This window comes from Epinephelus lanceolatus, chromosome 13 (assembly GCF_041903045.1).
Source record: "Epinephelus lanceolatus isolate andai-2023 chromosome 13, ASM4190304v1, whole genome shotgun sequence".
Taxonomy (NCBI): domain Eukaryota; kingdom Metazoa; phylum Chordata; class Actinopteri; order Perciformes; family Serranidae; genus Epinephelus; species Epinephelus lanceolatus.
The window spans coordinates 22,912,912-22,928,660 of record NC_135746.1 but is presented as its reverse complement, the minus strand read 5'-3'; the positions used below and the strand labels follow the sequence as shown (position 1 = coordinate 22,928,660).

Genomic DNA, 15,749 nt, shown 5'->3' with positions numbered 1-15,749 from the left:
AACTTCACACAAATGTCTAATAGGACATAATGCTGAAATGATGACATTTTGTATTCAAAAGGTCAAAGGTCATGGGGCGCCCAGTAGCTCAATGGGTAGAGTGGGCATCCCATGTACAAAAGCAATGTCCTTGCTGCAGCAGCTGTGGATTTGATTCCAGCCTGCGGCCCCTTGCTGCATGTCATCCCCTCTCTCTCTCCCCCTTTCACACTCAATGCTGTCCTATTGATTTATGGCAAAAGCCAAAAAAAATCTTTAAAAACAAAGGTCAAGGTTCAACTTGATTGTGAGATGATAATGTTCTGTATAAAACACTTTTCTAGCCATTCTTCAACCTCATATCTCGGGAACAGAAGAGGAGACATTTGGCCAGATACTATATTGATGACACTTATTTTGGGTGTCCATCTTGAAACTGTGCTGATTATATAGATCTTCTGTGCTGCCTGGGGGAAGCATGCATGTTTTCACAGACATGGATGTAAACTGTAAGAGAAACTTGACTGGTGCGCAGAGGCAAACAGCTCGGTGAAAAGTGGCTCAACTGGATTTCGAAAAATAACATAAATATTTGGAAAAGTAGGCTAACTGTTAAATATTTAAAGGAACTTAAAAGTGTCAAATTTGAGGACAGAATTTGGTGGCAGCAAGTGACACACACACACACACACACACACACACACACACACACACACACCCTCCAGCCAATCTGTAAGGCCCAAGCAGTCAACTGAGGGGGAACACTGTACCGTGACATACTTCATCATGTTGATGCAAAAATCCTGTACATTCAGTATAACCATAAAACAGTCCTGCTTGTTGATTTGTTTGAATGGTCGAGTACAACCGGAGATTAGACAGGTTTTTTTAGCCAGTATGAAACAGACCTCTGGATAACCCAACATGTATAAATGGGACAGCAAGTCTACTCTGATCCACTCAATGTATTGACACATGGACACAGGACCTGCGGCAATACAAGTACCCGATTTATTTAAGTGAATATAGTTAGGACCCAGCTGGACTCAGGCCCCTGGTCAGGTCTTGGTTACCAGGAACTGGATTTGGAGACACATACTCAGTCAGTGTTAAATATCTCAGAGAGCTGACACATTTCTGTTGATATATAGAGTATATATTCATATCTCCCAACCCTGTGTTCAAGGACACATGTTTATTCTCCACACCATGAGTTTTTATCGACTTCATTGAGTTCAAACGCAGCATTTCGAATGTGTATCTATACCTTTCTGTGTGTGTGTGTGTGTGTGTGTGTGTATAAACTGTCTGTGTGGCTGAAAACCTGTCAATCGATTTTTATTTATTTTTTGATCCTGCAAACACACACGTTGCCAGGGTCGTCCGTTGCAACGAATACAAACAGTGTTAAGAAGTTTCTCTCTCTCTCTCTCTCTCTCTCTCTCTCTCTCTCTCTCTCTCTCTCTCTCTCTCTCTCTGGTTTCCCAACAAGTTTCCCTTTGAACTGCATCATGACCGTGAACTTGTTACTGAATCCTTGCCACACACTCTAAGTGGCTGCTATGGGAATGGAGCGCTTTCCAAAGCAAGGCTGGTAGAGTGGCGATGAGTTAGTGAAGGACATACTACATGTTTCCTTGTCTTTATGAATGTACACATGTTACCAAGAAGTCCCGAATATTTATATACTGTGTAGTACAATTGTGATGTGATTTAACTTGTCTTAAAAACTGGGCCAGATATTGTCATTGGTAGTAAGAGAGTGTGGTGTCATGTTCACACTAGTGTGTAAGAAAGGTTCTTTGCTAATGTTAATAAGGAGCAGCCTCTCAGATATGTAGTTTGGCTGTTTGAATGTAAACCTAGGCTGCTTGTACTTGTACCTGGCAGTCTGGTCAGTGGGCCTCATTCAGTAGCTTCCAAGGTTTTCTTATATTTGTTCCTAAGAAAGGTCCTAGAAGTGTCTACATCAGAGTTATGGCATGTACTGCAGAGTTGTTGAACCTGTGATGAATCCCATTTGTAAATGCCCCACCAATGCCCATAAAAGGACATGATGGCCGCAGTCATTTATTCATTCATTTCTGTAACCGCTTATCCTGTTAGGGGTCACAGGGGGGCTGGAGCCTATCCCAGCCTGTCTCTGACACTGGGCGAGAGGCAGGGTACACCCTGGACAGGTCACCAGACTATCACAGGGCTGACACACAGAGACAGACAACCATTCACACTCACATTCACACCTACAGACAATTTAGAGTCACCAATCAACCTGCATGTCTTTGGACTGTGGGAGGAAGCTAGAGTACCTGGAGAAAACCCACACTGACACAGGGAGAACATGCCAACTCCACACAGAAGGGCTCCCCCATCCCAGTGTTCGAACCTCCCTCTTGCTGCGAGGCGACAATGCTAACCACTGCACCAACGTGCCACTGGTGAAACGTCTTTGTCAGATTCATGACGTGTTTGTAAACTGCAGAACTGTTGAACCAGTGTTCTTATAATGATGAATCCAACTTGTAAATGCCCCACCAATGCCCATAAAAGGAAATGAAACTGTAGTGATCCCAAATAAGAAAACATTGGTGAATGTCAGAACCTTCATGAGAAGTGCATATAACACAGGTGCCAAAGAAAGAATACTGATCAGGTGCTGCTCTTTGTCTGCGCCTACTGGCTATGGCCACGTCTTGAGAAGATGCTGCTGTTTGTACATGTTACTATGAACATAAAAGACAGTTTGTAGCAATCAGTGTCTCTGTTCAACTCGTTTTAATGCATAAATAATTCAAGTTCTGAAATGTATCTGTGACTGCAGGTCCATCATGACAGACTTGTACTACCTCAGCCAGGCGGACGGAGTGGGCGAGTGGAGAGTGAAGGAGGCTAAAGACCTGTCGGATCTGGTCCAGAACAGAATCACCTACCTACAGGTATCTACAGACACACCCGCTGCTCCGCCAACTGGCCTCGTACTGTCTCACTCACAGACACACGTACAGAAGTAGTCTTACACACACCCTCACGCAGACACAAGTACATGGTAAGCAGTTATGTGAATGTTTCCCTCACAGGTACAGCGGCGCATATGCGTTTCTGAGGACATCTTTCACACTTGCTTGTCTCATTTGCACCATCCATAACTGTCAGCATTAGTTTCCACGAGGAGCAGGTGAGGGGTGTGATAGCAGACTGTCTCAGCAGTCGGATCTGACAAGCAGGATTCTTGTTGCTTGTCAGCGGTTTAGTGACACACGCACACACACACATGATCCACATGCAGACTTGCAAAATGACAGATCGGCAGACACGCATATGCAGAAATGCAAAAACCGTCTGCGCAGTACAAAGACAGACACATATATTTACTCAGGCTGAGATAGGTGCACATATGCTTCCAGCACCACACACAACCTGAGACCCATGACATATCCACTCACCCCTGGCCGCCGCGCTCCCCTCCCCCAGCTCTGGTGCTGCCGGGTTCCCGGGTGGGGCGGCGCGCCGCGGCACCAGGCCCTGCAGCATTAATGAGCCGGTGTGTTTGATGAAGAGGACCCAGTCAGTCTGGCTGGGCGGAGACAGCACCACAAACAGCTGCTGTCACCACCGCTGAGGGATCACACCGCTCCACCAGCTGCCGTCACTAATTCATCACACACACACCGAGTCGTGCACAGATGGATTCACCCACACCTATCCAGGCACTTAGCACGCACACACTCACACATATATGCACAGCCACAAGATTGATGCACATGCTCATACGCAAAGAGATGCCCTGTGTGTGTGTGTGTGTGTGTGTGTGTGTGTGTGTGTCTTGCTATCTCTCTCTCTCTCACACAAACACATTTATATGTACACACACTGACAGACTCCACCCTCCTATCCTGCTGTCTCTGCCACCCGCACCATCCTCTCCCTTCATTCCTGGTTTAACTAACTCCATCTCTGCGTCTGCTCCATCTGTCCACTCACAACATTCAGTAAGCATGGCTGGCTTCTTCAGATGGATTTCTGTTGGACACACTCTTCATCTATTTTTGCACTGTGAGCCTTTTATAAAGTGCTATTAATTGGTAGTGAGTAAGATCGTGCTTTTGATCTTTGGTGGTTTTGCACTGCATTTCCCAGAGATCACTTATCACTCAACGAACACGTCCAGTAGCTTAACCTCTTCGACTCCGACCCTGCCTACTTTAGACCCATGATTGTCTTTTTAGAGGGAGCAGGGGAACTTTAGGGGGAGATAGCAGGTCAACAGTATATGCTACATTGAAGTGGTATCTGATGATGCAGTTCATCGCAGTTCATCACAGTGTGTCAAGCTTTTCTAGTCATAGATATGTAGTAAACATGGTGCTTTGGTTAGATGCATCTTCAAACTTATAAGCTCTGTTATGTCTCATAAGTTGGTGCAGCAGTTGTTGGGTTAATACCAATTGTTACACAGATTTGGCGCTAAATTTAACAATTTCCGACCCCTCGAAAATTTATCAAAAACCCTTCAAAATACCACATGAAAACACCAAGACCTTGAGGAACATCACTGAAGAATCCATGCTGTGATTTGGTATCAAAAACTTCTGACATTTGGAGATTTCTGTAAGGATTGCATATTGCTAGCACTCTGACAGCGAGCACCTCTGTTCAGGAAACTGCTAAGAAAACCCCTTATTGTCAATGTACCTCTGAAAGCCACATGTCCCCTGAATGCTCAAGGTCTCTAGTTTGTGGTTGTAAAGTTTCACGAGGCTGTGATTATCCTAGAGGTCACAATAGGTCATTTAAGCCGGGTGCAGACCAGTGATACGCGACGAGACAAGACCATTTTAGAATATTGCAGAGAAAAGTTGCAGCAGTGTGAACTGGTAGGTCTGAGTTCGACTCGGATGATGGTGTCACCTGCAACTCAGCTGGTCAAATCGCTAGCTGATGGTTTAAGAACGTAAATAAAGCACTTCAACTGTTTCAGCGGCCAATTGGCTTGTAGGGAAGTCCACTGGTTGAGACAAACTGACCGCAGACGGCGTGTTGGCTTGCTGCAGCAGGTGCTCCGTGCCCGCCGAGCCCTCTGTTTCCGTCCTCACATGTGCCGGTGTCGAAACGGTGGGTTGCTGACTAACTATTTGGCGCTGCTTACTTATATTATTGTGGTGTGTTTATTATGGTATATTATATGTTCTTTGCCGTTTCGTCACTACTACAGATGCAGCTGTAGCCAGTATCTCACTATCACTATCCTCATTCATATCTAAGAAGCTACAAATTATATTCAGCCTCAAAATAAGCCGGAAAATCTGGAAATCAGAGCGTGTGTCTGGCCCCATCCTACCTCGCAGACCTTCTAACCCCCTAGTCTACGCCCAGGTCCCTTAGGTCAGCTGACCTGGGGCTCCTGGCTGTCCCACGCTCCAGACTTAAGCTCAGGGGTGATCGTGCCTTTGCTGTGTCTGCCCCCGAACTTTGGAACAGCATCCCCCTCCCAATTACATCTGCCCCCACCATTGACTCGTTTAAGTCCCGGCTCAAAATCAACTTTTATTCATTGGTGTTTGAGTTTGATGTGGTTTTCCTTGATGTGTGAGCTGTGTACCTGACCGTTATGTTGCCTCTTATGTATGCGTTGTTAGCATTTTATTCCTTTTGCACAGCACTTTGGTCGACGTGAGGTGTTTTTAAATGTGCTTCATAAATGAATATGAGTTGAGTACAGAGAGCAGAACGGTGCGTTGCAAATAGATGCATGTTTCAGCTGGTCTTGTCGCAAATCTTTGGTCTGAACTGGGCTTAAAACAGTGACGTCTGTTTAAAAAAATGGACACTATGGGGACTTACGTCATCACACATGAACAAAACTTGGCTCCTCAAATCCACAAGAGTCTCAGCTTTCGAGTCACACCCAATTTATGCAACTCCAACACAATTCCAAGGACACAGAATTATCATTAGTTTAGTTTTGGCCACAACTTTCCTGTTTCGGTTCAGTCCCACTGCTCTCATCCATACTGTTTCTGGTTGCAGCAGGCAGCTGTTTTCAATAACACCCTTACAAATCAGGTATATACACTACCTGCAAAGCACCAAGCATCAGACAGACAAAGTTAGCAGCTTTAGTGGAGCATTTAGCAGCTAATGAGCCAGATATTTCCCTCAGGACTTTAACGAAGACCAAAACAGAGCTTAAAAAGAGAGTGAAAGAATGTCGGATGGACACAAACATGACTCCAAATAATAATAAGAGTAGTAATAATGTTGGGCTGTATCTGCTGGATGTGTAACAAGCTTGTTTTATCAAGTTAGGCGGTGATATGTCAGTGTTGTGTTTACAGCTTGCTGAAAGAATCAGTCAGGATTGTAGCCCTGGTTGATTTTGTGATAGTGTGTGAAAAGTGCAACAGAGGGAGAGCAACTAGTGTGTCAGTTTACAGCAGAGCCAGAGAAATGTAGAGACATCACATTGTTTTAATACTGCAAACTAAAGAAGACAGGCGACATTGTGTCACAGTGGACCCATGATCAGGTGTCGCCTTCTGCTTTAAGTGAAACGCGAGCAATGCACTGCTTTTTGTTTCCCACGTCTTGTCTGGCGCACATGCATCCTCTTCTGTAAATCCCCAGTGTGTAGGTAAACAATTTGAATCCAGTTGTGGGAAAGGCAAACTCAGCAAGAATGGCGTTATCTGCGAGAACAATGAAATCTGCTCCACAAAGAGGCAATTACAGAATGCAAAACATTAAATTGCTATTGCTTAGGAATATTTTCAGTGGTAAATAGTCCAAAAAGTGGGTTGATATAATAAAAATCTTGATGAAATAATAAAACATTTAATGCCGGCTTGTTTACATTCTCTAATAATATTTGTCTCTCAATAGATCTCTTTTAATATCCGTAGTGGCTGTTAAACTCGTGCTAACTACCCAGTCCCTCTGAATGACGCACTGTTGCTTCCTCAAGCAAAAAATGTGTCACAACCTGTGTGTGTGTGTGTGTGTGTGTGTGCTCGACAGGTGGTTTTCCTCTTCAGGCATCCGTGGGGAAAATGCAAAGACTTTAATGAGGTGGATATAGAGCAAATCAGCCAGCAGCAGAGAGAACCAAAACATTTACCTATACAAAATGTAGTGTAGTTTTACTTCAGTCATCTTCAGGTGTGCGCAGCGTCCTTTCATCCTCCACTGTGTTTTTGAATATGGGCATCACAGTGGATAATTACCTGAGCTTGACATACTATTTCTCTTATCCTGTTGTCCTTAGACAAAGTCCCCACATAAACAATATCACTGCGGTCTCTCTGAACTGAATCACTCTGCAACTGCGTCTATGTTTCACACTCAAAAAAGCACACCATTTAACAGGCACTTAACCTACAGTACAGAGCGGTACTCAGAGGCTGCCTTTGTGCACGCATCTGCCGTCATTATCCTTGAACCGAGAGTCTCTCAGCGCTTCGGAGTCATTCCAGCCTCATCATTATCAACCGGGGATCTGATGGTGGCCTCCACGCCACACGGCTCATGCCACACATTGATCCCATGCATGCGTTGCGGCTCAGATGTGGAGTTCCGTCAAAGCGAAAAAAGCTCCACGCGAGTTCTTTTTTGTCGGGACGCCACTGTAGATTATTAGCACGGTGAGTTAGCGTACACCTGTGGGGCTAGTAGTGAACTGGCAGCCTGAACTCCGGGGAAATCCGTGTGTGGCTTGTTCTGTCAGCTCAGTGGCTGCTATTCATGTTATTGAACAGCAGTGGTGGTAATGAGTTTTCAGCACCTAAAGGAGCCACTTGTTTCCTACCCTCTCTCCTTTATTTATTTTTTCTCCTTGCCCCTGTTTTCTATTGCCTCCATCCTCTTTCTCATTTCATCTGCACTGCTTTTTTGTTGTTGTATCCCCTCATCTCTTTTCCTCTTTGCTTCCCTCTCCTTTCCTCCTCCCTCTCTTCCTCTTCCTCTCCTGCTAGTGTGTGATAGGCAGCGTTAGCCGGTGGGTGCCGCGCGGCCTGATTACTGTGAACCATCCACAGCTGCAGCAGCCTAATGAGGAAAACACTCCCATCAGCCAGTAATTGCTGTTTAGGAAGCCGGTTGGCACGAGCGTTGCGGAGATGCTCAGACCGGCTGCCGAGCGAATCACAAACCGCCCGGCGACCCATCGACAACACAGCATGTGTCACTCTGTTGGTTTCCACTTTTTTCTCTCCTTTTCTTTTTTTCTTTACACAAAAAAGAGAAATCCTTGTTTCTCTCCCCAGCGTCTCTCATTTGGTATTCTTCCCGTCAGACTTAGTATGATATTGAAGCTAATTTATGAGATGAGGAATGGGAGTGAGATGGGGAATTGGAGGGAGAGGAGGAAAGGGAGAAGGAGGGAGAGTATTAGAGAGACAGGGGGTGTGAGAAAAGAAGAGTAGTTAAACAGAGGAGGAGGGGGAGGGGGGGACTAATGAGAGTAAGAAAAATGCAATAGGGAAAAGAACAGGAAGTGAAAGAGAGAATGCAAGAGCTACAAAAAGGAGATTAAGGAGAAAGACATATAGGATAAGGCTGGTGGTTTTCTTTATTTTTCTGATTCAACACATCCCAGGGAAATACCAAACCCAATGAGTTAGTCCATCTCTTAATAATTTTCGACTTCCCCGTCATCGGCAGTCAGCTCCATTGGTTTAAATCTTTAAAAGCTGGTCATAAATGTGTTGTTTTTTCTGCTGTTTTCTATTCTGGCAAATGTTACCCAAACAGGAGTAAATAGTGCGTTTGCTGGGGACTATATTCAGCCACATGTCAGTATGTGCCAGAGAATATTTACAGCACCAGCTGTGGGTACAACTCAAAATGAACTACAGTGCCCATTTCCATGTCACCCAGTGCCATGGCAGGGTGCGACATAAACCATGGGGCCCCACAAATTAACTCTGTGGTCACAAAGTTTTATGGAGTCTCTTTTGAGAATGAGAGTGCATGTGATAATGAGATTACCAGTCTAAATGAAGGTTATGTAAATAGAAATCCACATATACAATCCGCCAAAGCAGCGTTACACTTCCACAAACATCCTGATTCATTTGCACCTTTTAGTTGACGAAAACGGCGAACAGTACTTGTCGCCGGCTATTAAAGGGTCAAGACTAACGAGGTCCCGTCATCCTGACAATGACAGAAAATTATGGTTTTTCCTAGTCGACCAATAGCCATTTACGGCCATTAGTTGACTAGTCGTCCACGTGTTTACGATATTGATTTAATTGTTAAATTATATATTTTGGGCGGGGCAACACAATGGTTTGAGTTGAAGGTGTGAGAAAGAATAGTATCAGTAACATTGTTAACACTGTGCTACATTACAGAGAAATACAAAACCGTACTAATGAACCTTCATTAATATAGGCCGATATTTTATCTACAAGTGCACGTCACACACTGAGCGAGCCGTCTGTTAATGATGCTGTCGGCAAAGCAGTAATGATTGTGCTAAGTGGCTAATGGGCATGTAGCTACTTCCATGTTTCAGATGATACGTCATGTTTGTAGTCGACCAATGAAGATGAGTTTACATATCACCTTGGGTTCGTCCTTCACCTTCTCAAAATGATCCCACACTTTGGATTTCCTGCCCAACATGTTATTAACTAGCCTGTGGAATAACCGCAGGTACCAGCCCTGGAAATTAAGCTGACTCCTGTCTGACTGCTGAGCGTGGCCACTTCCTGTGTCTGTCCTTTCATATTAAATTCCACATGGTCCAGATATATAGGTTTTGATTTATTTTGACAAGGCACAGCTCCTTATAGAGTTTCACGTTTTGTTTCTAAGCGACCAATGAAATCTTGCTGACTAATGACTTTTCTGGTTGACTAATGTTTGGTCGACTATTAGGGGGCAGCCCTAAAAAAACGTGTTTGGGACGAACAAAGATCTTCCCTTGGACTCCTACAGGACAAAATGTTTTCTTTTAATTATGTATAATGATCACATAGCAAATGACAAACTGAATTGAGCAAAAACATTCGTCGTCGCATGTCGTCATGTTCTTGTCACAGGGAAGAGAGCTAGTTAGCTAACAGCTAACCAAGCTAATAAAGCTAATGCTTCATTCCATTTACCGTGGGTGTTGGAGGTCACACCTGGGAATGACGTCACACACAAGTTGTTGTTAGCAATACCAGTTCAAGCCAGGTTAGCCATTGTTAGCAATACCCGTTAATAGCAACACATAACGCTGTATTTTGCCCAACACTGTAGCAGTATGTCCACAGATAGAAGTTGGACAAGACTGTGTGTATGACTCTTTTATTAAGACACAAGTAACGGAGAAGTGCTAACAAACAGTGCATTATTACAACTTTCACTTCTGTTGATGTTTGAAGCAGCCATATTGGATTTTAAGGTTTTGGTAGGTGAGGTTCCTCAGACTTTCGGAGTTGGAGCTATGACTTCAGTCACTGTTTCAGTTGAAATTTCCAACTGGGAACTTGGAATTTTTGACTTTCCAGTACAAATGGAATGCACCATAATAGAGCTAGCAAGCGGAGCGGCTGTCGGGGCTAAACACAGCAGGACTGGGAGTTTCTGTTCAGAAGAACATGAAGCGTTAAACACTGAATCGTAGTTTAATGTACAGTTTGGAGGTAACGTTAACAGTACTATGAGTTTGGAGTTACAGATTCTGTCCATCAGTGTTTATATTTTACCAAACATCTGTCAGATGAAAATAAGTAAGATACATTTACTCCATTCTGTATTGAAGTATTTGTGCTTTGATAAAAAAAGACTGTATTTAGCTGTAGCTGTAGCTATTGATCACAAAGTGCTTTAGAGCAGTGGTTCCCAACTGGTGGATCGTGGTCCAAAAGTGGGTTGCGGCTTCATTCTGAATGGACCACAAGTGACTTGCAAACGTGTCAAGTTTGAGGGGAAAAAAAGACACACTTTCGGCACGGCACTTTAATTTTGTAGTGCCATCCCCTGCTGTTGAGTGAATGACTAATGGACGGCTACCTAACAGAGACAGCAAACTAGCTTGACAACAGCCAAACGCTAGTATGACACTGAATGTATTAAACTGTGTGGACCTTGAACTAGTGACTAAGGAGAAAGTTGGACCCTGTGGCTGGACCAGTTGGGAACCACTGATTTAGAGAAACTAAACACAAAACAATAACAAACAGCAATTAATTCATATATAATCTGGATTATTTTAAAATCAATTCTGTATCTTTTAGTGTTACTTTTTCTCCTCCTGAGTATTTATTACCTCAACATTTTTATGGTGTTTTTATTTCGCCAGTAACAACTATATATGATAGTAACAAAGTAAAGAAACGATGGACTGTGAACTAAGACACTGTGAGCTGATATACATCTGTTTACTAAGATATTTTCATTCTGTTAATGTCTTTTCATTTATTGAAGTGTCACAGTTACAAAGGCTGTTTTAAGTTTTGTTTAATTGTTTTACATAAGGTTACATTTGGGCCATCAAAAAAGTACTTTGGTCACCAGATTTAGGGGCTTGGTGGTCCATGGGGCCAGTACATAAAAAATATAGCGTCTATCCCTGAAAGGTGTGGCTCATTAATGTGTATCTTATTAATAAAATATCAGGTATTGACCGCCCAGAGAATACTTGTTACCATAAAATATAAAAGTATAGAATGTCAGGTTTTATGGTTTAGCAATGAGAAGGAAAAAGGCAGAAAAAAAGAGATGAAAAAAGATAGTACAAGAGGAATTTTCAAGGCTGTCACGAAGTGTGAAGAAGAGAAAAAGAAACTGGCAGGTAAAAGAGAAAGGGGCAAACTAAGGTATAAAATTAGAGCGAAGTGGAGCATGAGACAGACAGGCAAAAGGGAACAAAGAAAACAATATCAGCCATGTGTTATTACAAGTCAGAGAGCAGGGCTTTGAGAGATACAAGAAGAAGGTCAAGCAATAAAAAAAGTTGAAACATTCCTTCCTCTCCTCCTCGCAGAACCCCCCAGACTGCAGTAAGGCGAGAAAGCTGGTGTGTAACATCAATAAGGGTTGTGGTTATGGCTGCCAGCTCCACCATGTCGTCTACTGCTTCATGATCGCTTATGGCACCCAGCGCACGCTCATCCTGGAGTCCCACAACTGGCGCTATGCCCCCGGCGGCTGGGAGACCGTCTTCCTGCCTGTCAGCAACACCTGCACCGACCGCTCTGGGGCCACCACAGGACACTGGTCAGGTAGGTACACACACAAACCAGCACTTATGTGACACACACACAGCCATAACCTCAGTGCTGCCTGCAGGCGATAGCGATTGGTTGCTTAATAATCAAATACCCCGCGCTGTTTTTCAATCTATCATTGCTAAAAGATGGGGTCTGCCGGAACCGTCTTTGTGCTGCTGCAGCGAAAACAAAGTATGAACTCCCTGGCTAAGCAGGACTGTGCAATTCCTGTTAAAGCACTTTGGCAGCCAGTGTAGCAGCAGCAGGTTACTGTTCAAAGGTTTCATTGCCAAGAAATCCTGTGACTTGATTTCAGTAAACAACCTGCTCCTCTGACCTACAGTAAGTTACTACTTGTAGTGTTTTATAGAGACAGAGATTGTAGGGAGGAAGTTCTGCAGAAGTGTAGTCCATTATTTTAACTCCAGCTCCCCACACAGTTTTGATTCATCATTTTCCATTGAGAATATCTTTCATCATGGACCATCAGGGACAACAGAAATGATGAAGCGAGAAATATAATAAAGCAGGTATAGGTGCTAGGGGTGTGGCATATCGTCTTGTTCATGATAATACCGATATCATTTTTGATATCATATAAAAAATTCATAGTGTGATACAATATTACGACATGTTTACATATTGACGTCATACTGTTACCCACGGTAACAACAAGCATGGCTGAAAGCAAATTATTACTGACTCCGTGTTGGTTCCAAAAAGAGGAGCGGCTTCAGTAGTGTGGAATAAACTATGGCGTTGTGGATGTTTTATGAACAACCCCAGACTTCTCACACTGAGTTACCACTCAGAGGGAACTCATTCAGCGCCTCCTCTGGCAGCAGCACAGCGTCTCTCCCTCTCTTCTCTCGTCGTGCGAACACAGGAGTCAGTGTCGTCAAGTGATTTTGTCATAAACCTTTGGTAATGTAAACCTACGTGACTCCTCCGGCTTGACAAAAACCTACATATATGTGAATGTGCAATAGTTGTGGTATCATAACAGCTTGTCTCAGGTTACAGCGTGATGATTCGAGGAGAAATGGCAGAGCATAAAGGTCCAGGTGGAAAAAACAACTTAACCATTTAGGATTTTACTTAAAGAAGGAAATCACCTGTTGATTTATATATATAGATCCCAGGGTACATTTTTGTTATTTTTGGGAGCTGTTTAAATGTGTAATTTGTGGTAGATTTTATTTTGTTGAACTATTAATATTGTGTACAGAATCAGAATCTCACTCTGAGTTACTGTTGTTCACAAACTAAAGAAAGAAACTAAAGAAAAATATTTTTGTTCAGCTTTTACTGTTGCAATTCTACTTTCTTGAATTAATGATCATTTTTAATTTTTGTTTCACTAATTTGTCATATCGTCAAGAATATCGTTATCGCAGAAATACCCTGAAATATCGTGATATTATTTTAGGGCCATATGGCCCACCCCTAGTAGATGGTATAGAAATACTGTTAAAGTATCAAAATCCAACCACTCAATCCACAGAGAAATGCCACAGTCCATATTCACAATCTGTGCCTTTAAACAAGCCACTAGGACTTAAAGCAGCTGTGTGGAACTTTACCTTTTCGTTGATTATAGCGCCCCTTTGGTCGAAGCGGTATGACACACACAGCCTGGTGTCGTAAAATTCCAACTGCAGCCAGCATTCGGCTTCATTCGTAAAATCTCGACTGCGACTGGCAATTACCGCATGCATTTGTTTTGGAGAGTGAGAGGATTAACGTTACTAACGTTCTTAAAAACTGAGGACAACTGCCTGCTGTATATTTGTGTTCATGGTCACAGTCACAGATAATTTTGTGGCGTTTGTTGTACTAGACAAAAGCGGTTCACATCAGCTACATTTAGCTTGCTTATAACTTCCATGTTGTCATATATTGAAGTGAAACAACATCTAACAAGTTGCGGTATATTCTCTAAATAAAAACAAAAATGACATACCTGTCGATTAGGAAAAGGGCCAACTCGGGATCAGTTTTAAAACCTTTCAGTTCTCTCAGCTCTCTCCACTTGGTGAATGCCCGACCGAGGTTTACACGCGTTTTGGTTCGAGCCCTATCACTGTCCCGTTTAGCCGTCTTCTGTTCTTGTTCTTTTTCTTTTAGATGGTGCTCCTTCTTTATCCACCATGACATCAAAAGTACAACCAAGTCCTTATAGATACATCTCTGGTAAAACTGTTATGTGTTCAGCAATGCCCGTTGCGTACCACTTACTCGAAGAACACTCTCTGTAAACACGGCTCCTTCTTCTTCTGTGGTTTAATGGCTGCGGGCCACTGCGGGCGAGCAGAATCACTTCCGCCTCCGGGTGCCGTATTCTGGTTTGCTGACATCGGCTGTGTCCGACCCGATATGGCACGCACACACACACACACACACACACACACACACACACCCTGACCGGGGGGGGGGGATACGAACTAGGGACAGTTTTATGAATGGTAAAAAGTTCCGCACAGCTGCTTTAAGTGAAATAGTGATGTCATAACTGGACTACATTTCAAACTTGAAGCATAAACAAAATGGAACCCTTTGTATATCCTATTGAAATGCTTTGCACATTTGGTGAATGACATCAGCTGATGGGAAGTAAACATGGACCCAAGTTTTTGCCAAGCAATACAAGTCCAATGAAACCAACTATAAAGATAAAAAGTGCCATTATAGTGCCATTACGGTCATTCCCTTAGCTGTGATGATGGTGCAAGAGCAAAAATGTGGAAGACCCGGTAATGCTGATCAGTCAGAGCAGATTGGGCTTTTACAGAAGAGGGTGCATGAAGAGACGGATGCTGAAATGGAGCGTATCAGATGGAGGGTGAATCCAGTCGTTCCAGCACAGACAGTAGGAGGACAATAGAGTGTTTTTTGACCATTAAATCATCTAATAGAAACCCAAAATACAGGTATGCACCTGAAAAAGAGCTTAACATGGTAACTTTAACTAAAGGAGACTGCGTGTGTCTCTTTGTTGTAGGTTGTTGCATAGACTGACCTAAGGGTCTTATGTTTTCATATTAAAAGCTCTTCTTGTGCTACGTAAACATTTCCCTCCCGAAAATTCACTTTGACATCAATATTTAATCTACTGTTGGATGTAAAAATTGTGCATGTCTTAATGCAAGTGAAAATGTGCTTGAGCTGACAACCCCCTGAGCATACTGAAGGTCCACCATACTACTCTTGAGGCAAGCAATGTATATTAATTAATTTAATATGTGTAATCTAGTATATATTTTATTTATGATTTTATTTTTTATTTAGAATTTTACATTTGGCACGTAATTAGCCCTCAGACTAAAGTCCTGGTTCATATTTCATGTTTACACTGACACCTGGAGAAACAACCCCACACCAACACAGTCCTGTGGTGTTTGCCGGAGGGCTATTTTTGGTCTAAACACAGCCTTAATGATTCATTAAGGTGAAGCTTGAAAGAGGGGATTTTGAATCTGGCTTATTTTGTTGATTCACTGACTTTTTATCCAGTGATACCAGCGGGTCAAAGGGTTCATCAGTCCAGTGAAATATCTCAACATCTACCGG

The 15,749-nt window shown here is 43.1% G+C and overlaps 1 protein-coding gene across 1 annotated transcript in view; it reads left to right on the top strand.

The window, feature by feature from the left end:
- The window catches only part of fut8b (fucosyltransferase 8b (alpha (1,6) fucosyltransferase)), a 132,163-nt gene that overhangs the window by 92,074 nt on the left and 24,340 nt on the right, over positions 1-15,749 (top strand). Inside the window, exons 5-6 of the mRNA XM_033648916.2 lie at positions 2,801-2,915; positions 11,954-12,191. Of these exons, the coding sequence (XP_033504807.1) occupies positions 2,801-2,915; positions 11,954-12,191 (353 nt within the window). The remainder of the gene's footprint in view (positions 1-2,800; positions 2,916-11,953; positions 12,192-15,749) is intronic.